Here is a 26,380-nt window from a genome sequence, read left to right on the forward strand (position 1 = left end):
ATCTGTATTAAAATGATTTTGAATTTGAATTTCAGTTTTTGATTATGTTCTGAAATATTACCTATTGTGTTTTGATAACAATTTCATAGTTATTTCTTCCTAAAACTAATCATTTATGTTTCTTAAGTGAACAAATCAATTTTTTTATATCAAAAATTATGTAGGGGGCATAAAATTTTTTAGAAATGTTACAGTGAAGCATGGCACTAAGGGGAGATTGGGAAACGCTGGTCAATAGTGTAAATGGGTAGCAGCCACCCCGAGACTGAAAGGTAAAATTTGAGTTGCACTGTGCGTAGTGCAAGTTTTTGGGTTCGAAACTAAAGGTTGCGAGGCGAAGGTTGAAGTCCCAGTGTCATATCAGCACTTAAAATCAGAAACAACGTACACTTCGCGACAAAAATTATTAAAGGATATTGCGTTTTTTTATATATTTTTTATTGCTTAGGTAGGTGGACGAGCTTACAGCCCACCTGGTGTTAAGTGGTTACTGGAGCCTATACATATCTACAACGTAAATACGCCACCCACCTTGAGATATGTTCTAAGGTCTCAAGTATAGTTACAACGGCTGCCCCACCCTTCGAACAGAAACGCATTACTGCTTCACGGCAGAAATAGGCAGGGTGGTGGTACCTACCCGCGTGGACTCACAAGAGGTCCTACAACAATTTTTTTTTCCTACCTATGCTGATAGCCTTGAGAGGCTGTTTCAGCTTCACCCTAACGTGTGTAGGTGAGCTCACGGGGCTCAAACCGGAGTGTTGCTAACACTGACCCTAGCAAGAGTAGTGATTCGCAGAATCTACCACCGGATCGGAAACGCGACCCACTGAGAAGATCCGGCGAGAAACTCAGTGGGCTGTGTCTATGGGTTAATTCGCTCGTCGAGCCCTTCGTCGCAAGCCACGGGTTCGACGAGGACGGTGATCGGTGCTTGTGGTGCCTAAAAGCACCGTTAATGGATCGGGAGGATCCGTATTGATATGCTTTGGGCGACGTCGACTATTTACCAATCGGTCTACAGGATCGGGTATGTAGTTTCCAGCGGCCACGACAAGAAGGTTCTCATGTCGTGCCGCCTTCTCGAAATGGCGCAATGATGCCAACTGTAGATACTTACTGACAGAGTCGAGCTCCAGGTCATCGTGGAGATCCACGTTCCTCAGGAACCATGGTGCTCCGACGGCTATCCTGCAGAATCGGGATTGAATAACCTGAAGGTGCTTCAAGTTGGTGAGGGCCGCGTGAGCGAATACTACGCCTGCATACGTCATGACGGGGCTACTACTAGTAATAAATGCGTGCATCAGCAAAACCAAAATTACTTAAGTATTACACTACACTAGAACTTTAAGATTTACGTGTGGTTTAACACCTCCATGGATATTTCTGCTACAAATTGTTTGGAAGGTTGCACAGCTTATTATCAGACTTTGAGACTGAGACCTCATGTCTCAAGGTGAGCTGCATCATTCATGATGCGGTTGACCATTAAATGGTAGATAGAGCTGCACACTTTGAATCAATAAAACAATGTATATTATTGTCTGACAATACTTTATTTATGCACATCAATCAATTATATCGAAATACAAATTACAACACAGTCCTAAAGACGCCATCTTGGGTCATTGGCGCCATAAAATTATTGTTTTTTCGCTGGCACTCTTGTACGTCAGTGTACGAAAGAGACAAAATACTAGTACAGTCACGACGTTAAGTTTTTTAGACAATATTTATTATCAAATAAAAATATCTTTAGTCTAAAGCTTATTTAGTAAAAAAACTCAATAAACAGGCTCTCTGTGCGTTGTTTTCGTTTGAAAGTTAGAGAGTGACTAGCTTATATTATTGAGCGTTTTGACTGAAATAAGCATGCTGCAGATAACCCTACTTAAACATACACTTATCCCCCTAAAAGTCTTACAAATCTAAGGCCGTTTTACACGAATCAGCCCGTTTCTTTATGTTCTTAAAATACACGATCGGAATGAGAGCAGCCTAATACAGATAGCCTTCTTTCTTATTCCACGGTAACAGTTTTAAATGCTACACTCGTGATAAAAATGTATGAGAAATCAGTACAAACTGATGAATATAAGGTAATATTGATTGAGTAAAAAAGGTGATGCCTTAATGAAATTTTGTTTCTGAAATAAATGAATGCAAACAGAACGCGACGGAAAGGGACAGAGCATCAAATGAATTAAATTGATTTAGTGAGGATGCTCTCGACAAACTAATGCAACTAATCTGTATGACAGAGACGACGCTATACAAAACCGAATCGGCGGTCCCTTTCTAAGCGTCGACGTGTGTAGTTGCGAGCTGCTTATGAAGGACAAACAGCGACCCTGTCTTCCATCGCAATGCGATAATTACTAAATAAACTAAACTTTAATTACGCAGAGCTACTAATTCACGATTTGATATTGGCTTCCACCAAAAAGTCTGCCTTGCAGAGGCCAAATAGGGAACGCTCATAAAATCCAAACGAATTAAACAAGGCCAATTAATACGACCACTGTCTACAATTTTCGTGCGATTTTGAAATTTTCAAAGAACATGATATCACCAATACACATGTTGCCCAAATTTTCTGCCGAGTGAAAATACAACAGTGAATAAAAAATGCAATAGCCCAACTCACGGGCAAAGTGAAGTCGCTGACTTTTGGGCCCGACTGTACGCCCCTACTTTAAGACCCGTCAAACAGAGAAGATAATATTTGTTTCAGAAACAATAATACGATCATTAAGAAAAACAAAAAAAAAACAATTATTAAATTTTTACTTAATTCCTAATTAGCTCCGGAGACACGATATGCTGTTACATTATATCACCTCAAGATTTGCTGTTAATTTTAATGATTAATGCAAAACAATTATAAATCAAAAATTATGTACATCGGAAACAAAGTTTACGAAGAAAATATGACATCACACCTTTAGAATTATAAAGACCCAACTCAAAAAATGTGTGTTTTTTGGAAAACATCGATTAAAGTTCTCAAACCGAAAAAACGTAGAGGAAGGGGACGGAGTGAAAGAGACCGATAGATATCTTCGTCCTTTTATAAGCTACTTATGGTCATTTGATTACTAAAAGTCGCTGAAAAGGGTCGTTCTAGGTCAATTTTTGAATTAAAGACGAAATCCAATTTATTTTTTATTGCCTTTGTAGGCAGACGAGCGTACGGCCCACCTGATGGTAAGTGGTTACCGTCGCCCATGGACTTCAGCAATGCCAGGAGCAGAGCCAAGCCGCAGCATTCTGCAACCAAGCCGTTGCCTACTGAATTATTCAAAATGAGTCTCTATAATTTTAAAGGTGCGACATTCCAAACAAAACCGTTCCGATAAATAGATACCTCTGAGTAATATGTTAGCAAAATGTTCAAAAAAAAATACCTCATCATACAATCATACAGTAAAAGCGTATGTATAGTTCAGTCCAAGAAATGGGTTTTCAAATACTTCATCATTCCGAAAGCCCTAAATCTTTGTATGCCTATGACCTTGTGCATGTCCTTATCGCAGATCACAAAGCGCTTATTGTTCGGATCATAAAGGTTACGTTCCTTGATCAGGGCCCACATTCGTTTGACTACCTCGTGCCGGGGCATCTCCTCAGCGCCCATGAGCTCGGACAGAGCGGGCGATAGTTTGTAAGCGCGGGTGTAGCCACTGCCCTTACCTGTACCGCCCGATTTCTTTTTCTCCTGCAATATGTTTGTGGATGATCAAGACTTTATAAACATTTATTAAATATATATTTTTTGGATTGAAGGATTACTGGTGGCCCAGAGGCCTTTGCAGTTTCACCAGGACAAGTGGGCGAGCAAAGGCTCAGCTCAAAGGGTGGGATTTGCTAACAACTGCCCGAGCGCCTCCGAAGGAGACCTAACAACTCAAGAGCAACAGCTTCGCGAATTAATCAGCTACCGGATCGGAATCGCGAACCGCTGAGAAGATCCGGCGAGAAGCTCAGCGAGCTGATTCATGGGTTAGGTTGCACGGCGACCTCTTTGTCGAGTTCGATGAGTACGGTTACCGGGGTCCCTAAGCCTGCTCTTAGTGTTCGAGCTGAAGGCGTCTAATGCAAAGGTTATTGGATCTGATGGATCCGTAAGGACGTGTCTAGGGCGACGACGGTGACTGGCTCCTGCATGATCAGGATTCGGGGAGTAGTCAGCGACGGCAACGATAAGGCGATTATCCTGACATCCATAGACATCTACAACGTAAATGCCGCCATCCACCTTGAGACATGAGCTGTAAGGTCTCACTTTTAACAGTACAACGGCTGCCCCGCCGTTCAAACCGAAACGCATTACTGCTTCACGGCAGGAATAGGCAGGGTGTTGGTACCTACCCGCGCGGACTCACAAGAGGCCCTACCACCAGTACGGCCCTTCGGATGAGCTGTGGTAAATGCATGCGGGCATCAGCTAGACCAACTGCCAAACGGCTCAACACACTTCAATTTTTTTAATTAAAGTCTGCGTTAATTTTTTTGCTTAGAACTTCAGTAAATTACTGCTTCTCGGCTAAAATAGGCAGGTTCGTGATACCTATCCGTGCGGGCTCATAAGACGCCCTACCATCAGCAATTATGCAAACTATAATTTTTATTGCACGATAGTTTGAAGTCGTCGTGGCCTAATGTTCACGATTGACTTCCACGGTGAAGGAATAAGATCTTGTAATAAAAATCAAACCCGCAAAATTATAATATGCGTAGTTACTGGTGGTAGGACCTCTTGAGTCCCCGGTCGCAGACGGGACCCACAGCACCCAATCTGCGTGCTGTGGGTCTCGTCTGCGGAGGAGATGCTGGACTCCTACCGGGCGCGTCCGTAGGTGGCGGATAACGGGATCCTCTGGGCGACATTCCCAGAGGTATCGTCCGATCTTTTTCGTTGCAAGGATTCTTAGGTTTTAGGTCCTAGGTATAGGGTTAGGTTTAGATATAGGTTAAGGTCCTAGGTTTAGGATTAGGTTAAGGCTTAAGTTAGGATAGTTTAGTTAGGCTTTGCAACGAAAGAGATCGGATGACGTGGACCAAACCAGCACTAGGAGGAGCGGAAGGACTGCACCCTCCACACTCTTCATTAAGTGAAGAGTGCTCCTTCTGGAGGGCGCAGCTTTCGAAGGCACCGGTTCGCCGGCCTGCCGTGAGCGGTGGCACTCTGTGCCCGTTGTCGTGGAAGTGAGCCAGCATTGCATCTTCTGCTGGCCGCTGGTTGCCATGTCCCCGGCTTCGGCTACAGGGGAACGCCCCCCAGATATGGGGGGTACCGGTTCGCCGGCGTGGCTTCGTGGTGCTCGCGATGTGTCGCTTCGTCGAGCGCTGGGCGGTGGCCTGTCGTGTTGCTTTGTGCACTCGGTGGACCACCGGCCAAACCCGTAATCCTTTCAGTCATGTTTTGGGGACCGGGGGTCCTTGCCTTAATTGGCCGGGACCACGAGGAGACCACCTCTATAATAAATCTCTAATCCCAAGCGGCAGCGCACCGCGAGGGGATGAGTGGCTGCAGGAAGTGCAGTCGATAGTGCGACTTCCGTCGGAGTACCGGTCGACCCTCCGACGGGTTATGCTAGACTTACCCGTGTACAGGGGTCTCTGCGCGGGTGGACTCTATATTTCCCCCATACTCGTGGGATAAGTTATGTATTGTTCTCCTAACCCAAAAAAAACTGATGAAAGTGTGGGCGGCAACACGGGCCGCGAAATATCTACGGCACCGTTTAAGGTGCCAACCGTGGCAGCAAAAGCTGTAAGATGCGAGAGCGCACTCTCGATGCGGTCGGGAAGTGCTGCTTCCGTGAGGAGTAGCGCCTCGAGTGACCGAGGGTCGCTCTCGGTAGATGAAATGAATAGTACGATTGTAGGAGGAAGAGCACTCCGCAAACGTAAAACGGCTCCGCGAGCGGCGGCTTCCCGCCCTTCTGACTCCTCGGAGGGGGAACCCGCACCGCCCGCGAAATTCCTCGCCTTAGAGGAAACCACGGCACCAGTCGGTGGTCGCCAGGTGGCAACGGACTCTGCCAGTGCAGAGGTCGAGCGACTCGTCCGCTCCCTCACCGAGGTGGGGTTCGAAGACTCCACAAAACTATTTAGGGTCGCCTCGGATATTGTATCCAGTGTGGCAGCCAAATCGGGCAGGGGTTTTAAGGGCATATACCTGCATGCTCTTAAGTGCTTGGCTGCCACAATTGAAGACTACCTTAACATAGTTACTCACAAGACGAGCGGCGAGAACGAGGAATGCGTGCGACTGCAGAGAGACCAGCTCAAGGCACAAAACGCCGAGCTGCAAAATAATAATCTTGAGCTACGGGCGGAGATCGCGACCCTACACATGCGGGTGGACGAACTCATGGCGGAGATACGTAGCCCGGCTCCACCCGATGTCGAGGAGGTAGCTGAGCTAAAGCGGCGGATCGCCATTTTAGAGGCGCGCAGTTCGCCAGTGGAGCGTGCAAGACCACTGCTCGCACACGAGCGGAGAGCTGGCACCCAGGTCAAGCCCCAGTCTGCCAAACAGAATAAGCAGCCTGCCAAGCACGATCAAACCCAGCCGATCACCCTGGCCAAGCTTCATGTAGCTAAGCAAGCCAAGGCCGAGCAGCCGGTCCCTACCAAGCCACAGCCTGCCGTAGCGCGTACTGGAAGGGACCGAACGAAGAAGAAAGGCGTGAATGCTGCCAAAGTGATGCAGTACCCTCAGCCCTGCCCGCTGCCTCCGGTCCCATCCAGCATGGACGTAGCGTGGACGACAGTGGTAAAGCGGGGACAAAGAAAGACGAAGGAAGGACAAAGAAGCCCTCGGTCTGTCCAGGCAGTTGGCGCTCCCCGCGTAGAGGGTCCAGCGGTGAAGATACGGAAGAACCGTCGAGGAGGAAGATCCGGCAAGACACGCGCTCCGCGGTCGGCTGCAGTTGTTTTAGAATTGCTGCCGGCCGCTAAAGACAAGGGTATCACTTACGAAGAAGTGATGGCCCGGGCGCGTGGTGGCGTGGATATTGACGCCATCGGAGTGGAAGGCGGACTGAAGGTTCGACACACGGCTAACGGCGCTCGTTTGCTCGAATGTCCCGGTGCTGACTCAGGAGCGGTTGCGGACCGACTTATGGCCCGGCTCCGCGAGATCTTGCCTGATCCGGAGGTGGTGAGGATCGACAGGCCTGTCAGAATGGCGGAGATCAAGGTGACGGGCCTGGACGAGTGCGCCACGAAAGAGGAGGTGGCTGCCGCTATCGCATTGCAGGGGAACTGTGCTCTTGCAAACGTCAAGGTGGGGGAGCTTCGGAGTACATATTCCGGAACTCGCTCTGTATGGGCGCGGTGCCCCGTACAGACAGCCACCCTACTGGCTACGCCTGCACAGGGAAAGCCCGCTGACACGCCCGGTAGGCTACGCGTGGGGTGGGTCATTGCCCACGTGCAGTTGCAGGAAGCTCGACCATGGCGATGCCTTCGATGTTTCGGCACCGGGCACGGCCTCGCCAAGTGCTCGTCAGCTGTTGACCGCAGCGGACTATGTTTCCGGTGCGGCCAATCTGGGCACAAGGCCGCTTCCTGCACTGCCGCCATGCCACACTGTGTATTGTGCGACGCGGAGAAGCGGCGGGCCAACCACCGGGTTGGTGGCCCGGCATGTCATTTTACCTCTTTCTCATCCAAGAGGAGGAAGGGTAAAATAAATAAAAAGAAACCGGTTGCAAATAAAGCAGCTGGCGAGTCAGTTCCCGCCGCGGTCCTAGAGCCGGAGGGCGGGACGGACGAAGGAGCAATGGACGTGGCCCCTTAATAATGGGTCACGTTCATCGCTTCCTCCAGGCGAATTTGAACCACTCCGCCAGGGCGCAGGATCTCCTCGTCCACACCATGGTGGAGTGGTCAATCGATGTTGCCATAGCCGCGGAGCCGTACTTCGTCCCTGCGGACCAGGATGCCTGGATCGGGGACGTCGACGGCTCCGTGGCTATTACTATCAGGCAGGCCGCGGCGTTACCCCCCCTGGTGATGGTGGCCAGGGGATCCGGTTATGTCGCGGCCAGGGTCGACGAAACCGTCGTGATCGGGGTATACTTCTCTCCGAATAGACATCTCGCCGAGTTCGAGCAGTTCCTGGGCGGGCTTGAGGTGTTGGTTCACCGCCTCGGGTCCCGCCCGGTTATCTTAGCGGGAGACCTCAACGCAAAATGGGTGACTTGGGGTTCCCCCCGCTCGGACTCACGCGGCAGGATGCTCTCGGAGTGGGCGATCGCGGCTGGTCTCTGTCTTTTGAACAGAGGTTCGGTCGCGACTTGCGTGCGATGGAACGGCGAATCTCACGTGGACGTGACATTCGCATCTCCGTCCATCGCACGCCGCACACGTGGCTGGCGCGTTCTTGAGGGGGCGGAGACGCTCTCGGACCATCGATACGTCCGATTTGAGCTCTCAGCCTCCTCTCGATCCGCGTCGGCTATGAACGCCCGCGGTGAGGAGGAGCTCCCGCGAAGTGCTCCTCGGTCATTCCCCAGGTGGGCACTGAAGCGCCTGAATAAGGAGCTCCTGGTGGAGGCAGCCACGGTGGCTGCGTGGGCACCCGTGCCTACTAGCCCCGTGGACGTGGAGTCAGAGGCTGACTGGTTACGGGGAACGATGGGTCGTATTTGTGACTCAGCGATGCCCCGGGTAGGCAGCAGTGCTCCGCGTGGCGGTGCGTACTGGTGGTCGCCCGAAATCGCGCAACTCCGCGAGGAGTGCGTGCGGGCGCGCCGCCGGAGCGCTCGCCATCGCCGCCGCCGCCTTCGCGATGAGGACTTCGCGGAGGTAGCGGACCGGTTGCGCGCCGACTGCCGCCAAAAGCAGGAAGCGTTGCGACTGGCCATCGGTGAGGCCAAATCTCAGGGCATGCAGACTCTCCTGGAGATGCTCGATCAGGATCCCTGGGGGCGCCCGTACCAAACGGTCCGCAAGAAATTGCGGCCGTGGGCGCTCCCAGTGACGGAGCGTCTCCAGCCTCAGCAGCTGCGGGAGATTGTCTCCGGGCTGTTCCCGCAGATGGAGAGGGACTTTGAGCCTCCCTCCATGGGCGCGCCGCCTCGCAGTGACGTGAGCGGTGTTGCTGAGGTGGTCCCTCCGAGCATTTTGGAGGAAGAGATTCATGCGGCCGTGTTGAGGATGCGGAGAAAAGACGCGGCCCCCGGCCCTGACGGTGTTCACGGCCGGGTCTGGGATTTGGCCTTCGGTGCCCTTGGGGACCGGCTCGTGCGGCTCTTTGAAGCCTGCTTCGAGTCGGGACGGTTTCCTAAGCAGTGGAAGACGGGCAGACTCGTCCTTCTGAGGAAGGAGGGGCGTCCCGCAGACTCACCTGCGGGGTACCGCCCCATCGTGTTGCTGGACGAGGCGGGAAAATTGTTGGAGCGAGTTATCGCCGCCCGCATCGTCCGGCACCTGACCGGGACGGGTCCCGATCTGTCGGAGGAACAGTATGGCTTCAGAGAGGGCCGCTCTACTATCGACGCGATTATGCGCGTGCGTGCCCTCTCTGACGAAGCTGTCGCCCGGGGTGGGGTGGCCTTGGCGGTGTCCCTGGATATCGCCAACGCTTTTAACACCTTGCCCTGGTCAGTGATCGCGGGGGCGCTCGAACATCATGGCGTCCCCGCGTACCTCCGCCGACTGATCGGGTCCTATCTCGAGGACAGATCGGTCGTGTGCACCGGACACGGTGGTGCGGTGCTCCGCTTTCCGGTCGAGCGCGGTGTTCCACAGGGGTCGGTCCTTGGCCCTCTCCTGTGGAATATCGGTTACGACTGGGCTCTGAGGAGCGCCCTGCACGGCCCTCTCCCGGGCCTAAGCGTTGTGTGTTACGCGGATGACACGTTGGTCGTGGCCCGGGGGAGGAACTACCAAGAGTCTGCTCGTCTTGCCTGCGCAGGGGTGGCATTCGTCGTCGGTAAGATCCGAAGGCTGGGCCTCGACGTGGCCCTCGAGAAATCCCAGGCCCTGCTGTTTCACAGGGCTGGGAGAGAGCCGCCACCCGGGGCCCACCTGGTGATTGGAGGCGTCCGCGTCGAGGTCGGGGTGACTGGGTTACGGTACCTCGGTCTCGAATTGGACGGTCGTTGGAACTTCCGCGCTCATTTCGAGAAGTTGGCCCCCCGACTGATGGCGACGGCTGGATCGCTGAGTCGGCTCTTGCCAAACGTCGGAGGGCCTGACACGGTGGTGCGCCGCCTCTACGTGGGGGTGGTGCGGTCTATTGCATTATACGGAGCCCCCGTGTGGTGCCGCGCCTTGACTCGCAGAAACGTCGTGGCGCTGCGACGCCCGCAGCGTGCAATCGCAGTCAGGGCGATTCGTGGATACCGCACCGTCTCCTTCGAGGCGGCGTGCGTTCTCGCCGGGACGCCTCCCTGGGACCTGGAGGCGGAGGCGCTCGCTGCCGATTATGCGTGGCGTTGTGACCTTCGCGACAGGGGGGAACCACGTCCCGGAGAAGGAGCAATTAGAGCGCGGAGGCTCCAATCTCGGCGGTCTGTGTTGGAGGCGTGGTCTCGCCGCTTGGCGGACCCGTCGGCCGGTCTCCGGACCGTCGAGGCGGTGCGCCCGGTCCTCGCGAAATGGGCGAACCGTGACCAAGGGCGTCTCACCTTCCGGTTGACGCAAATGCTTACCGGCCATGGGTGTTTCGGCCGGTACCTGCATCGCGTTGCCCGGAGGGAACCGACGATGGAGTGTCACCACTGTGACTGCGACGAGGACACGGTCGAGCATACGCTCGCATATTGCCCCGCATGGGTGGAGCAACGCCGTGTCCTTGTCTCGCAAATAGGACCGGACTTGTCGCTGCCGACTGTCGTGGCTACGATGCTCGGCAGCGATGAGTCCTGGAAGGCGATGCTCGACTTCTGCGAGTGCACCATCTCGCAGAAGGAGGCGGCGGAACGAGAGAGGGAGAGCTCATCCCTCTCCGCACCTATCCGTCGCCGCCGAGCCGGGGGCCGCAGAAGGGCTTTTGTCCGACTTCGGCCCCTGTAAGAGGCGAACTCCCCCCGGTGAAGGTCAAGGGGCGACCTGAGGGGGTGAGGCCGCGCGGCGCGCTACCAGCACTCTAGCGCGCTGCCATGGAGTAAATAGAGCGACCGGTCGACGGTGTATCGCGTCCCGACCCGGCAGGCTGGTTCTGGTCCAGCGGGGTATTCCGGGACACCAGCGGCACCGTCTGGGCGGCCCGACGGGCTGCCGTACCGAGACGGCCGACGTTTCAGAGCCTTCGATTCGCCTCGAAGGCTCCGTCGGCTGGGCGTCCTTGGGGTGAGCCGCGCCGTCTGGTTGTAGTGTTGACCGCGGTAACCCCCCTACCTCATCCGGGTTCTGACCTCGGAGGGGATCGGACGTCGGGTGTAAGAGTGCAGGGGAGTCGTTTAGTGGGTGGGCCCTAAAATCCTTGGTCCCGCGGTCTGCTCATAACACCATGCAGATTGTAGAGTCTCACATACCCCGCGCGCCCCTTTTGCGCGGGGACCTCGTAGGAGGTTCGGCCCTCTACCCGAAAAAAAAAAAAAAAAAAAAAAAAAGGACCTCTTGAGTCCGCACGGATAGGTACCACCACGTTTCGGTTTAAAGGCCGTTGTAACTATACTGAGACCTTAGAACTTACATCTCAAGGTGGGTGGCGTATTTACGTCATAGATGTCCATGGGCTCCAGTAACCACATAACACAAGGTGGGCTGTGAGCTCGTCTACCCATCTAAGCAATAAAAAAAACATTGTGGACTCGGTAGAACTTGAACCAGAAGGGCTGTAAGTTCTGATCTAATGATACAGCACCCTGATTTCTTAGAGCAACAATATGAAATGTCTGATCAACGCACCTTTTTGGGTTTCGCTGTCCCTTTCTTCTTCTTCTCTTCTACTTTCCTCTTCTTGCGGGTCGGCTGCGAGATTTAAAGACTTTCAGCAAATAAATTCCTTAATTTATATATCGAGGAGTGAAAGGGTAGAGAAGATTGCACAAAGTGGGAATGAGTTTGCTCGCTCCGGGCATTTCAATATTGCAATAATCGTTACGTTATACTACTCATTGTAAAAATGAATATTAAAATAAAAATCTAATATCTAATCTATCTAATCTAAACGGCCGTCTAGTGTAGTGGTAAGTGACATGGTCACTACACAAGGGGGTCGCGCGTTCGAATCCCGCCAAGGGAAGATATTTGTATGATAAATATAAATGTCTTTTCCAGGGTTATGGACGTCTATTAAATATATGTATGTGTATAATAAAAATCTTACATATATATCCGTTATCTGGTACCTGTAACACAAGTTCTTTACGAACTTATCACGGGACCAGTTAACGTGGCGTGATTGTTAGTAAATATTTGAAGTGAAACTTCCTTATCGGCGTTGGAAAAAAATTTACCGTCACATTTTTCGGTTACGCGTCACATTTTTCCGTTACGCGCCATCTTTTTTGTATTCATGTCTATGATAATAAAATCCTTTTGTTTAAACTTTATCTAATTTAACTTTTTTGTATTCATGTCTATGATAATAAAATCCTTTTGTTTAAACTTTATCTAATTTAACTTTATTTAACCAATTTCTAGAAAGTTGCATGTAGATCATTTTTCGAAAAATAAGTTTCACTTCTTACGTGTGTACACTAGTACACGCACACATTTTTTATTTATTATTTCTTTAATGTTAAAAAAAAAAGACATGCCGGCTGAGTCTCTTGCCAGTTCTTCTCAGGACGGAGGCTAGTTCTTGTGAATTGGCGGTAGTTCTTTTTGACGTTCAACAAGTATGTACTTTCATTTATGCTGTTTTTTTTTTTTTTTATTTGTTTTGATTTGTATTTGGTTAAAGCGTCATTTCGCTTAACACGCGACACTTATCTTTTTAATTATTTAAGGTTCCGTTTTATTTTATAGTATTAGTATAGACAATTCGATGTCATTAATTGAACTACAATGAAATCTACGTCATTAAAATACCTGAAGAAGTTTTTTTTTTTGTTATGATATTTTTTCCACATTTTCAACCTTAAATGGCTCTCATGTAAAGTTGCAGAAATGTCGCTTAAACCAAAATAGAATTTTGCCCCTCGATATATGTTATAGTCGCGGACAAATAAAAGCGGACCAAGGACATCATAAAAAAATTACAGTTTCAAAACATAAAAAAAATTACATGTATAACAAACAAAAAAAAAAATTATATACTGAGACCTTAGAACCTTATATCTCAAGGTGGGTGGCACATTTACGTTGTAGATGTCTATGGGCTCCAGTAACCACTTAACACCAGGTGGGCTGTGAGCTCATCCACCCATCTAAGCAATAAAAAAAATAAAAAATTATATCTACATAATTATTCTAGTTATAATATACAAAATTACTAAAGTTATTATATAGGGTAACGTATGTGAGATTCCAAATTAATCTTACGGCATGAAGTGCCTAGGTAAATACTACAGTCTATGAGTGAATTAGTGAGATAATATAGACTCTATACGAATCTGGCCAATACAAGCCAAGCGTCTTAATAACGTTTGAATTGAGCATAAAATTAAATTTGATCTATGGTGTTATAAGTGGTATGAAGGCGATTTAGTTTTACCTGAGCGAGTTCCAAAGGACTTTGGGTTCTTAAGAGATCACATGAAGGATATAACCTGCGTTATTCGAATGCGCTTGAGACTCCGACCTCATGTCTCAAGAGGGGACCTCAAGCATTTGTTTTTTAATGTATGGACTTCGGTAGCCGCTTACAACTTAACGGGCATCAAAGCATCATTGTATCTATTGACTTAAAAAGCTGGATGTCGTCAGGATCCGCGGTGTCACGCCATCAAAAAGTATGAGTTGACCATTACCATATATTAATTGATGGTAGGACCTCTTGTGAGTCCGCGCAGGTAGGTACCACCACTCTGCCTATTTCTGCCGTGAAGCAGTAATGCGTTTCGGTTTGAAGGATAGGGCAGCCGTTGTAACTATACTTGAGACCTTAGGACTTATATCTGAAGGTGGGTGGCGCATTTAAGTTGTAGATGTCTATGGGCTCCAGCAACCACGTCACACTAAGTGGGCTGTGAGCTCGTCCACCCATCTAAGCAATAAAAATAAATAAATAAAAAATACCTTTCCCCAGTTATCGTCGTCGCTGTCATCAGCCGATTTCTCCTCTTCCTCTGGCTCCTTTTCGTCTTCTTCCTCTTCGGTGTCCCTCTTCTTTTCGTCCATAACCAGTTCGTCTTCGTCGTCAGACTCCATGCTGTTCACGTACGCCATGACCATATCGTCGATCTGCTTCTTCCTGCTGTACAGATCCACTCCTAAATTCTCTTCGAGTTTCTTGATGACCTTCTTCGTTGATGTGTTCGATAGTTCCGCATTCTTCAGAATTTCTGGTGATCAAGTGTTCAAATTCATTCATAATCTGTTCTGGACTAGATCGGGTAAGTGATCGGCCTATATAGACTTTACAGGATGTCGGAAGGCAACTTGTGACAAGAGGCCTTTTTTATTTATTGCTTAAATGGTAAAAGTGGACGAGCTCACAGCCCACTTGATGTTAAGTGGTTACTGGAGCCCATAGACATCTACAACGTAAATGCGCCAACCACCTTGAGATATAAGTTCCAAGGTCTCAGTCTAGTTACAACGGCTGCCCCGCCCTTCAAACCGAAACGCATTACTGCTTCACGGCAGAAATGGGCGGGGTGGTGATACCTACCCGTGCGGACTCACAAGAGGTCTTACCACCAGACAAAAGGGCTTGCTTGTGTTAGGGCTAACTTGCCTTTCGAATTGGAACTCATGAGTACTGCCAACAGCGAGAACATACAGGATGGTGGCAACTGTATGTGCGTAAAATCTTAAGGAAAACTTGGATTTGGGAACAGTAGCTTAAAATATTGAATTAGGGCATAGGAAGTCGGTAGAGAGAATATGGGTTATACTGAAGAGAACGGGTCGAGAATTTGGTAGCATTGTAGGGGAATGATACCCCACCCCGCTTAGCTGCTTACTATGCAGTTATAGTAATGAGCAACATACGTTAGTCAGTGGTTAACGTGGAGCGATCCACCGCGGTCGCCGACGCGAATAAACATGTAGATATAAGTAATGTTTTATTGACCACTCCGATGAGGTTTATGGAGGACAGCACGCAACACATAACCAACACACACGCCTCTCCCTTCATCTCCCTAAAATCTCACAGCATCATTTTGTGCCAGGAAGTGTATTGTCGAACTCTAGGTTAATCGGAAGAACCTGTCGGTAAATTTGGAATTTTCTCAAGAGCGGCAAATCAACATGTCCTTTGCATCCCGTGTAGTGACTCTACCATATCTATTCCATCTAGAAAGGAGTGTATGGAAGTCCGCAGGTATAGTTAATAAGTACCCATATACGCTCACGTAAAGCCTCACTAGGCATCGTGAGTTCTTTTACTACAATACGGTTGATGGCATGAAGACAGAACATACCATTATCTCCATGAGTATTAATATTGGCAAAGAAACTTGTCTGTGTTGAAAGCATTTATTTCGGTTTTGGGGAATCGCGATAAAATTAACCCATTATGCATATTATCGTGACGTATCACTACATAGTATAAAACAAAGTCGCTTTCTCTGTCCCTATATCTGTCTGTCCCTATGTATGCTTAAATATTTAAAACTACGCAACGGATTTTTATGCCGTTTTTTTAATAGATAGAGTGATTGAAGAGGAAGGTTTATATGTATAATAACATCCATTAAATAGTGGAGAAATCAATAATAAATTACAGTTTCCGAAGCGAAGCGAAGGCGGGTCGCTATTCAATACAAACAAACAAACAAATCTTTCCTCTTTATAATATTAGTATAGAAGTACAGAAGGTATAGATAAATCGCACTTAGTCTTTACTACAAACCGATACCGGAGGCGATAATTTTACTGGCACCAGTCCAGTTTTTTTTTTATCATTTGCTTGTAATTTTATGTCGTACTAATGTATCAGTATCAAAGGATCGTATGGCGATCCTAAGAACTGCAGTGGACAGGCTTAAGAAAATATGGAAGAACATAAACATCACCAAAGCTACAAAGATCCGGCTCGTACGAGCTCAAAGATCCGGCTAGTACGAACTTTTGTTTTCCCCGTATTTTTATACGCTACCGAGACGTAAGCTTTGCTTTGGTGAAGAAAAAGAAGATCAATCAACAATAGAAGAAGACAGAAAAAACGTGTTGCTGCCGGGAGCCGGGAGAATGCTCAAGCCTTATGATTAGAGGATATCCAGGGCGCCGGGACCGAGGTGGAGCAGCTGGGAGTCAGTTCGAGTCCATTGCTGAGGAGTTCATTCACCCATGCTACGTAAGGCGTCATGACCCAAATATACGTTGACAGTATTATACGAATTGTCGACTTGAAGAGTTCTCTTTTATTTTGCCTACATCACTCCAATACACTCTAGCGAGATGTGGTGCTGGGGATGAATCTTTAGTATTTCTTTTTTTTTCTCCCTACTTATGCTGATAGCCTTGAGAGGCTCATGGGGCTCAAACCGGGATTGTGGCTAGCACTGGCCCTAGTAAGAGCAGTGCTTTGTAGAATCTACCACCGGATCGGAAACGCGACTTACTGAGAAGATCCGGCGAGAAACTCAGTGGGCTGTGTCTATGGGTTAATTCACTCGTCGAGTCCTTCGTCGCTAGCGACGGCTTCGACGAGGACGGTGACCGGGTTGTTATTTCATCGACCGAACTTCGCACTAATATTCTTCAAGAGTTCGACATTAAGCAGCGTCTTTCGCGCTCGTGCAAAGGCGCATACTATCTTCCCGGCGAAGAACTGACTCTATAGAGCGCCTTATCGTTCAGGACAAAGTAGAAGGCACCAGACCGTGTGGAAGGTTGTGTGCGATGGACTGGCCAAGTCAAGTTGGCAGTTGTCGGTTGTTTGCATGAGTGTACCAGGCTCACCACAGACCGGGAGAAGTGGCAATTGCTCGTGAGGCACATAACATCTGCCCACAGCAATGATACTAAGTGACGACCACGACCGCTCTGACAACAGTGATACGAACAAAGAAAGAAATCAAAGGATCAAATATTTATTTATTTATTAAATTTGAATTTTTTAATGCTTAGATGGGTGGACGAGCTCACAGCCCACCTGGTGTTAAGTGGTTACTGGAGCCCATAGACATCTACAACATAAATGCACCACCCACCTTGAGATATAAGTGCTAAGATCTCAGTATAGTTACAACAGTTGCCCTACCCTTCAGAATGAAATGCATTACTGCTTCACAGCAGAAATAGGCAATGCGGTGGTACCTACCCGTGCAGACTCACAAGAGGTCCTACCACCTTTAAATATGAATGAACACTATTTCAAAGAGATTACTACACTTTTAATATTTTATCCAAATTTACATAATATGTACAAACACATAACACTTCAAACATTTCCATTTTATAACAAGACTTATATACAGACTAGTTCAGTCAGACCAACCGAATCAAATGAAAATTACAAAGGAATGTTACTGGAAATATTATTATAAACACAAAGTAATCAACAGTAAGAATAAATTTTTAAGATCAAATAAACTATATATTTTTTGAGATATATGACTGTTTTATGATTGCATTCAATAGAAATTTGGGCAATTCGTATGTTAGACAAACTTTACTTTTTGGTCTGCAACAAGTATCTTCTACCTATCTGCAGATAAATGTTTGTAAATCACAAAAATGGATTCAAATATATGAAATCTTTGAAATATATTTTAACAGCTGTTATATATGGTACGGTGCCATATAAGTGTTTTTTGTGTCAACATATCCATTTGAATGTTTGATTGTGTTGATTGAAATGTTTCAGATTTTTTTGGTTTTCTTCCTCTGTATTTTAGTATTTGGGACTAATGTTTACTTGATATTAGTTGTTTTGAAGACAAAATCTCAAATTACAGAAAGACCAACAGAACGAACAACAAATTGATCCTGTAATGTTTTGATGTTTCCTTCTGAAAACTAAAACACCAGAAAACTACTTATATCTCTAAATGCATCCACAGGATTATAATTCCAAGCATCAGAATTAAAATGAAATTCTCTCTCACTGGGTACCACGTTTTTTTTTATTGCCCTTATACGCAGATGAGCATACAGCCCACCTGATGGTAAGTGGTTACCGTCGCCCATGGACTTCAGCAACGTCAGGAGCAAAGCCAAGCCGCTGCCTACCGTTAAGTAAGGACCAGGTTACAGTTGAGATTTGGGACATCCTGTACATACATAGTACATTTTTTTTTGGCCTTGTTGACAAACGAGCATACGGTCCACCTGAAGGTGAGTGGTTACCGTCGCCCAAGGACGTCAGTAATGTTAGGGGCAGAGTCAAGCTGCTGCCTACCGTAAATATGTAAAACGCCAACAACTGGATACAGGGCAATTAACCTAAACACAAATCATTAAAAAACTGCGTGCAACGGAACGGAAATGGCAGGCAGCATGTATTTAATTTTCTAACATTGCGACCGCAATATCTTTTATTACTTGATAAATAAACATTGTATACACAACATTTTAAATAATAATAATTTTACTATATAATGCGCGCCAATTTAGAACTTTAATACGCATTAAAATACCGCTACAATTTCGGTTCATGTGTGAAATGCTTGGTCAAGGATGACATCAAATAAAAATAAACCATCAATGCAGGGACATAACCAAAAAGAAAGGTAATATCGCAAACTGTTATAATGGTCCGCATCAATATTTGAAGCAACTTTTTCCCTTGAAATTTTACTTAAAATGCCTTAAAATCAGAACTATTGCTTATTATGGATATCCGTGACTTCTGGTACTTCTGACATCAGCCATTTTTTAAGGCACGCTTTCGTTACTTTCGAGTTATCACGTTTTTCTTCATTACAAAGTGATATTTTAATTACAAAAAAAACATTACTTACTTTCGATCTCCGTTTTAAGTTTTTCATCACTTATATCACTCATTTTTCTTTGATAATTTTATTTCAGAAAATGTCAGTCAATTCTAATCAGACGAGCAATAATAAACCTACGCGCTAGGTGCTAAAAGGAGACATTACGAATTTAGCTGTAAGCCGATTCGTTCGGAATCACTCGTTTACGGATAACGAGGAGACAACCAATCGGCATCAGCTTTGTGTTTGACGATATGTTTATTTATCAACAGACTATGAAAGTGTTGCCGAATGTAGAACTTTTTTCCTCGTATATGAATAGATGAAATGCATCTTGGTGGCTTCTTCTTAAAAAAAATTCAATATGCCAGTTATAGTTTCTTGCGATGCTCTTGTTGTCTGTGTTGATTTTATAAAAAGCTTTGGTGATTATAATAATTATGTATACATACATATTCTTTGACTAGCTGTGCCCGCGACTCCGTCCGCGTGGCATAGCGACTTTGGGCAGCAGTTTTAGGACATAGCTTTTGGTTTATAAACACCGTCATTTGGATATTTAGAAAGATCTAATTTAAAGTAATGCTTCTCTATACACGACATTAGACGTACAGCCATCGGGGACCAAAGCATACAGGTTGCTAGGATTGCTAAGATGTGACGAGCTACATAGCCGTGTGACCGAGTTGACTGTGTGAAAAGCAGTTAACTCTTAGATCTACACTCACTACTTTTAGCATCTGATCTTGGGCTTTATTTATTATCATCACGAAAAATAGGCTCACTGGAAACGCGAATTTTCTCACCTATTTTCACATTCACAGATGTAAAGGTCAAATAAGCTCCCATTATGTTACATACAAACGTGAAATTAATAAATAAAATATTTTATACACCTTCGCTCCTGGTATTCTTGCTAAAAAGTCACCTCATGCATAAAACACTCAATGTACATAACCAAAGTTTATAACACGAAAGAAATGATAAAACAGTGTCAATTTCATAATATTTACAATTACATTTCTTACAAGCTCATCCTAAATTTTGTACAATGAGCCCTGTTCATGTCCTATCTCGTAAAAAATATTGTTTTTAAGAGAAAACTTAAGATTTGGGGCTTTGACAAACATTATTGCCAGACTAATCTGAGCTTAGTGCTTCTGTAGGGTATTTTGTATTTAGTGACGATGTGTCTTGGTTGAATGCTATGGTGAACCTATGATAGACGTCTGTAAATTGATGATAATTATGAGTGGAGTATATGAGTGACGCAATCATAACTGTTTCGAACTGCTCTGGGGTAGACCGGTGATGTATAAAATAAAAGAGTGGACTGTATTATTTGGTAAGTTTATAAAAAGAGCAAAACAAGACGAAAACAAGTAAGTGTCGCGGGCGGCGTTGCTGCACGAAGTGACGAAGGCGGTGTCAATCCGCTACCCCGCGCCGCTGTCCTCCTCCCGGCGCCCGCGCCGCGCGATCGTCGATGTCCGTGCATCGACAGACTGCCCGGGTTGAAGTATATATGGGTACTTCAATGAAGAGGGAGGGGGCAGATGGAGTTGAAGCCTCGCACCACGGTCCCCGTCCTCGTCTTGACCTCTGCGACCCGTGTGATGCCGTCGCTGCCCGGATACGTCTTGGTAATGCGGCCCAAAGGCCACAACAGAGCCGGTAGCGTCCTGTCCTTCACAAGGACTAGCGTCCCTGGTATCAAGCTCCCTGTAGAGGTGGACCATTTAGATTTCTGCTGCAGCAGAGAAATGTATTCATTAATAAAGCGCTTCCAAAAATGCTGCCTGATGAGTTCCACTCGTTGGTAGCGCTCCAAGCGCGTGATGTTGCCGTCGGTAATCTGCGGGTGCGGAACTGACGTGAGCGGTCGTCCAATCAGAAAGTGAGCAGGAGTAAGGGCAGTTAAATCTAACGGATCAGAGGAAATAGGAGTAAGTGGACGGGAATTTAGAATGGCCTCAATTTGACATAAGCACGAAGACATTTCTTCATACGTGAGGTGAGTAAGACTGAGGAGTTTTTTGAGATGGCCTTTAGTGGCCTTAACCGCTGCTTCAGCCAGACCATTAAAATGAGGGGAATAAGGTGGAGAAAAATTAAAATCTATGCCTTCTTGAGACATGAATGACGCAATGTCTGAGTTTGAAAGGACGCCTTTGAGTTCGTTGCAAGCACCAACAAAATTTGTCCCATTGTCGGACCATATGCTGCGGGGCTTGCTTCGACGAGACACGAATATTTTGAGAGCAGCTATGTACGCCTCCGATGACAATGCGGTGACGAGCTCGATATGAACAGCTTTTACTGCAAGGCACACAAAAATGCATAAGTATGATTTTACTAATTTACAGCCTCGCCCTTTACGATCAGCGATCAAAATTGGCCCAGCATAATCCACACTACAATTCAAGAAAGGAAATTGTAAATCAGTACGAGTTTTAGGTAATTGACCCATGATGGGTTGAACATTTTGTGCTCTATACCTAAAACATTTTAAGCAGTTTCTGACGACAGTCTTAGACAGATTTCTGCCTCCTTAGGGCCAGTAACTCTGGCGTATGTGAGTTAGTAAGAGCTGTGGTCCAGCATGTAAGAGATGCAAATGTTCAAAATGGAATATTAATTTAGTCAAAGCGTGTTTACTGCAAAGAACTATAGGGTGTTTTATATTAAAGTCATATGGGGAGTTGTCAAGCCTACCACCAACGCGTAAAATTGAATTACTATCTATAAATGGTGTTAATGAAATAAGACGACTGCTACGTGGTAGGGACTTCCCTGATTTCAATATAAAATATTCTTCGGGGAACATTTGAAGTTGAGCATTATGTATAATGAGATTTAATGAGATTTGTAGTTCTTCATTAGAAAGATTATAGAGCTATATTTTTATTTGATTTGTTTTTAAAGTTATATATCGCTCTAAGTATGTAAGCAACTACTCTTTGTAAATAGCGTAAATTTGAATATTTAGTAATAAGATGATGAATTATGGAACTACCATGAGTTTTATTAGTATGAAGCGTATCGACATTACTACTAACTACATGACAAACTACGTCTGGTAGATCTTGTTTCATATTGGGTTTTTGTGGCCAATATTCTTGTGATTTAAATAGATAAGACGGGCCCGACCACCACAGCGAACTGGTGCTGATAGCATCAGCCTTCAGCCCACGGGAAACAAGATCCGCCGGGTTGTCCTTCGACGGCACGTAGCTCCAAGTACAACCAATCGTACTCTCTTGAATTTCGTTGACTCTGTTGCGCACAAAAGGCTTAAGTCGATTAGGCGACGTCGACAACCACGCCAATATTGTGTGGAATCGCACCAGAAATAAACGTTGTCTATACGCATGGTTAGAGAGTCACGAACTTTGGTACACAGTCTTGTAGCTGCTAACGCTCCGCAAAGCTCAAGTCGCGGTATTGTGGTGGGCTTAATAGGAGCTATGCGACTTTTTGAAGCCAAAAGTCGTACGCAAATAGACCCTGAAGCTTTAATTGAACGGATATAAAGACACGCACCGTAAACCTTCTCTGAAGCGTCGCAAAAGACATGAATTTCGTTATTTGTTGAGTCACTACATGAAATAAATCTAGGTATCTTCAGCTGATTAAGAGAAGACAAAGTACTAGTACAGGAAGACCAAAGATCCCTAAGTTCTTGAGACACTACGTCGTCCCAGTTATACTTGTCGATCCAAAGTCGTTGCATGAGAATTTTTGCTTCGACAACGCACGGACTTACCAGGCCTAGTGGGTCGAAAATTTGACTTACCACCGACAACACGTGACGCTTTGTAATTTTACTACAGATGTCAATATTAATGGAAAAAGAAAGCATATCAACATTGCAACACCATTGCAAACCTAATGTTTTAGATGAAGTGTTGACGTCACTATTTAAGTCTAACATATTGTCAGTGGAAGCGTCGCCACGTTCTGACATTATTGCTGATAAGATACGAGAATCATTTGATTTAAATTTACGTAAATGAAATTGAGCTGATGACAAAGTATCAATCACGCCTTTACACAACTCAATAGTACCTGAGAGAGTGCTATTACCGCTTAAAAGATCGTCAACGTAAAAGTCGTGAATTATTGCATGTTTGACGTCTTCACTTACAGCTGACGAAGCCAGACTGGTCAGGCATTTCGTGGCTAAGTAAGGCGCTGATGCTGTTCCATAAGTCACCGTGTTTAAACAATATACTTTGAGGGGAGCATTGTGATTATTGCGGAAAACAATGCGCTGAAGAGATCGCTGCGAGGGGTTTACCTCTATAGATCGATACATTTTCTCAATGTCCCCTGAGATTACATATCTATGCTGACGAAAGCGCAGCAATATGGAAAGTAAGTCGTCTTGCACTACAGGACCAATCATTTGGATGTCGTTCAGTGAAACGCCGGAAGTTGTGATCGCAGATGCATCGAAGACCGTTCGCAGCTTTGTAGTTGTGCTGGACTCACGAATAATTCCATGATGAGGCATGAAATAACTGACTCCCTTGTCAGTAGAAGACTCTGAAAAATTGCGAACTTCACTTTCCTTAATCATATGCCCTAGCTTTAGGTATTCATGCATGAAGTCTACGTAGCGCTGCTTGAAACCCAAATCACGCTGAAAGCGTCGCTCTAAGGATAAAAATCGACTTATAGCCATTTGAAGAGAGTCTCCTAATATTTGAGGATCCCTTTTTAATGGAGTAGAAACTACAAAGCGGCCATCGTCGTTTCTATAAGTATTACGAAGAAAATGTTGCTCACATGCATTTTCTTCATTTGTGAGTGAGTGTTTTGATGGAACTGAATCGAGTTCCCAAAAACGTTCTATATTAAAATTGACGTCGTTTTTGACAAGACTACAGAAGTGAGATTGAGATTGAAGGCGTGGAGAATAAGCCACAAGACCTGAAACAATCCAACCTAATTTCGTTTCGTGAAGTGTAGGTTGATTCTTACCTAAATCGATGGTATTGTGTAATAATACTTGCCAAAAGATTTCAGCCCCTACAAGTATATCTACGACTGACGGAATGTTGAATGTAGGGTCAGCTAGATGTAGACCCGAAGGCAGAGGGACATGAGTTCTAGGTATGAAACGCGAAGGCAATACTTTTGTTACCTCAGGCAATATTAGACAACCTAAGCCGACTGTATAATTACCGTAATAGGACTCGAGCGTGAGATTACAAGACTGTGTACTATAAGAGGTCTGATTGTTTATACCTGTGATTGTAGTGGAGCTAGTACCGTGTCGTGACAGCCCAAGCTTGGATGAAAAGGCGTCTGTGACAAAGTTGGCGGTACTACCGTTGTCCAGCAAAACTCGGGCGGGGTGCTTAGTGCCATCGGCACCACGCACTCTCACCATAGCTGTGGAAAGCAATATAAAAGAAGCTGTATTACTGTGTTCAAAATTGGCTGAAAAAGCAACATTATCAGCGCCTGGCATGGGGTTTGACGCTGCGCTACGCTCAGGCTCTGAATGTAAAAGGGTATTGTGTCGTGCTTTGCAGTACTTGCAATGGGATAGCTTGCACGTTCTATCAGTATGACCTAAGCGTAAGCAATTCATACAAACTTTAAAATTCTTTGCCTTTTCAATGCGCACCTCAGTAGGTAAGCTCCTGAATGTTTCACAGGTGTAAAGCAAGTGATTTTCATTACATAATGGACATTTCGAATGATTTGATTGAATTTGATTGCTATTAGATTGTATGATGTAATTTGTAGATTTGTTATTGTAATTATTGTTATTTGTTTCTTTAGATTTAAGGTTGATTTTACTGTTTTCTTCTATTTTTTCAAGTAGGTTAATTTGATTTTCAATAAAAAAAATAAATTGATTTAAAGTAGGGGGCTCTGAAAGTTTGTTACGATGCTCCTCCCAGTATCGGCTTGTGCTGCTGTCTAGTTTCTGTGAGATCATAAAGATGATTAATGTGTCCCAATGTTCAGTTGGCTGCTTTAAAGTTTTTAATGCCCTAATATTTTTATTTGTGACATCAATAAGGTAGCGCAAGCTTTTACTGGACTCTTTGGAGCACGGTGCAACACTAAACAACGCTTGAACGTGGTTGTGTATTAACAGCTGGTCCTTGTCGTACCGCTGACATAGCAAGTCCCAAGCGTTATTGTAATTTTCACTGGTAAAATCTATATTTTTAATAACTAAAGCCGCGCTGCCGCGTAAACAGGACCGAAGGTAATGAAATCTCATAATATCATCATTACATTTATTATTATGAATGAGGGAAATGTAGGTATCTTTGAATTCGAGCCAACCCTGAACGCTACCATCAAAATGTGGCAAATCAATTTTGGGCAATCGAACATTTGTGTGTACCCTACCTGAACCTTCTGAGTTGGTAGTTGCTGAAAGCAGGCTTCGCGCCAGTGCCACCGTAGGATGGTATTGGTCCTCGAACTCACACCGGGATTTAAAGTCGTCATCGGGTGCGTCCAACAACGTCTCGATCTCCGTCTGTAACTTGTCGAAGTCGTTGTATAAACACTGAATACGCTCATAACGTCCTTCCAACTCAAAACGTTGTAAGTCGGTCAAGCTAGAAAAACTAGTAAGAGGTTTAATATAATTTCTGAAAATAGTAAGTTTGGCTTTAATTGCACCTCGTCGCTTAATAAGAGTATCTAAATCCTCAGAATGTTGGCTCATAATGTATTATAATAAGCAAAATAAACAGAAATAATAAGAATAGTTAAATAAGAATTAATGAATAAGAATGAATTTTGATTGTAAGATGAGGGTAGTTTTTATTTTGGCAAATTGAGGCGAAAATTAGGTAAAAAATTGAATGCGCGAAACGGCAAAAATATGAGGGAATAAAGGTTGTCTAATTGGAACGAACTCACTCAGGTATGCAATCCGTCCAATATTCCGAAGTCCAATATTCACGACTCCTTGCAGCTTCAACGTAGTGAACAGTAAAACGTCCGTTCGTTTTTAAATGTCCAACCAACGCCGACAGTTTGTTGTACAGGTTTTATTCCGGTGAGTTTTAAGCTGACAAAACTAAAGGACCATGTTTCGAACTGCTCTGGGGTAGACCGGTGATGTATAAAATAAAAGAGTGGACTGTATTATTTGGTAAGTTTATAAAAAGAGCAAAACAAGACGAAAACAAGTAAGTGTCGCGGGCGGCGTTGCTGCACGAAGTGACGAAGCCGGTGTCAATCCGCTACCCCGCGCCGCTGTCCTCCTCCCGGCGCCCGCGCCGCGCGATCGTCGATGTCCGTGCATCGACAATAACAAATTTAGAACATAGCTAATCTTTTAGTTATCTCTGAAGATGGCAAAACGGAAAAAATACAATTGTCATTATGTAGTTAATGGTTTCAATTTTGTTATAAATTCGTTTCTAAAG

General features: G+C 45.7%; 2 protein-coding genes across 5 annotated transcripts; both read right to left on the reverse strand.

The window, feature by feature from the left end:
* Positions 1-1,543: 1,543 nt before the first annotated feature.
* Positions 1,544-19,279, reverse strand: LOC101746736 (uncharacterized). The gene is made up of 4 exons (XM_004932958.5): positions 18,996-19,279; positions 14,158-14,423; positions 11,881-11,943; positions 1,544-3,724 (listed from the first exon to the last, which is right to left on the reverse strand). Exons 1-4 carry the CDS (start codon positions 19,036-19,038, stop codon positions 3,452-3,454), a joined length of 645 nt encoding a protein of 214 aa, XP_004933015.1. The 5' UTR covers positions 19,039-19,279; the 3' UTR covers positions 1,544-3,451.
* Positions 19,280-20,302: 1,023 nt separating this feature from the next.
* LOC119630648 (uncharacterized) lies at positions 20,303-25,671 on the reverse strand. 4 transcript variants are annotated; one of them, XM_038020733.2, is made up of 3 exons: positions 25,347-25,671; positions 24,306-24,368; positions 20,303-21,287 (listed from the first exon to the last, which is right to left on the reverse strand). In XM_038020733.2, exons 1-3 carry the CDS (start codon positions 25,669-25,671, stop codon positions 20,503-20,505), a joined length of 1,173 nt encoding a protein of 390 aa, XP_037876661.1. In that variant the 3' UTR covers positions 20,303-20,502. The 4 variants fall into 4 exon arrangements, with proteins under 4 accessions (XP_037876661.1, XP_062532247.1, XP_062532248.1 ...); XM_062676263.1 differs by having other exon boundaries at positions 20,303-24,368; XM_062676264.1 differs by having other exon boundaries at positions 20,303-20,823; positions 24,306-25,671.
* Between the last annotated feature and the right edge of the window lie 709 nt (positions 25,672-26,380).

Source organism: Bombyx mori, chromosome 26 (genome assembly GCF_030269925.1).
Source record: "Bombyx mori chromosome 26, ASM3026992v2".
In the NCBI taxonomy this organism is placed as follows: domain Eukaryota; kingdom Metazoa; phylum Arthropoda; class Insecta; order Lepidoptera; family Bombycidae; genus Bombyx; species Bombyx mori.

Excerpts from the sequence above, each read along its gene's own strand:
- LOC101746736 (XM_004932958.5), bottom strand. The coding sequence starts at position 19,038 with ATGAGTGATATAAGTGATGAAAAACTTAAAACGGAGATCGAAA. Across the intron at positions 14,424-18,995 it reads ACTTAAAACGGAGATCGAAA|AAATTCTGAAGAATGCGGAA; the intron begins GTAAGTAATGTT and ends CTTGATCACCAG. Across the intron at positions 11,944-14,157 it reads ACGACGATAACTGGGGAAAG|CCGACCCGCAAGAAGAGGAA; the intron begins GTATTTTTTATT and ends TAAATCTCGCAG.
- LOC119630648 (XM_062676263.1), bottom strand. The coding sequence starts at position 25,671 with ATGAGCCAACATTCTGAGGATTTAGATACTCTTATTAAGCGACGAGGT. Across the intron at positions 24,369-25,346 it reads TACCAACTCAGAAGGTTCAG|CTATGGTGAGAGTGCGTGGT; the intron begins GTAGGGTACACA and ends TGCTTTCCACAG.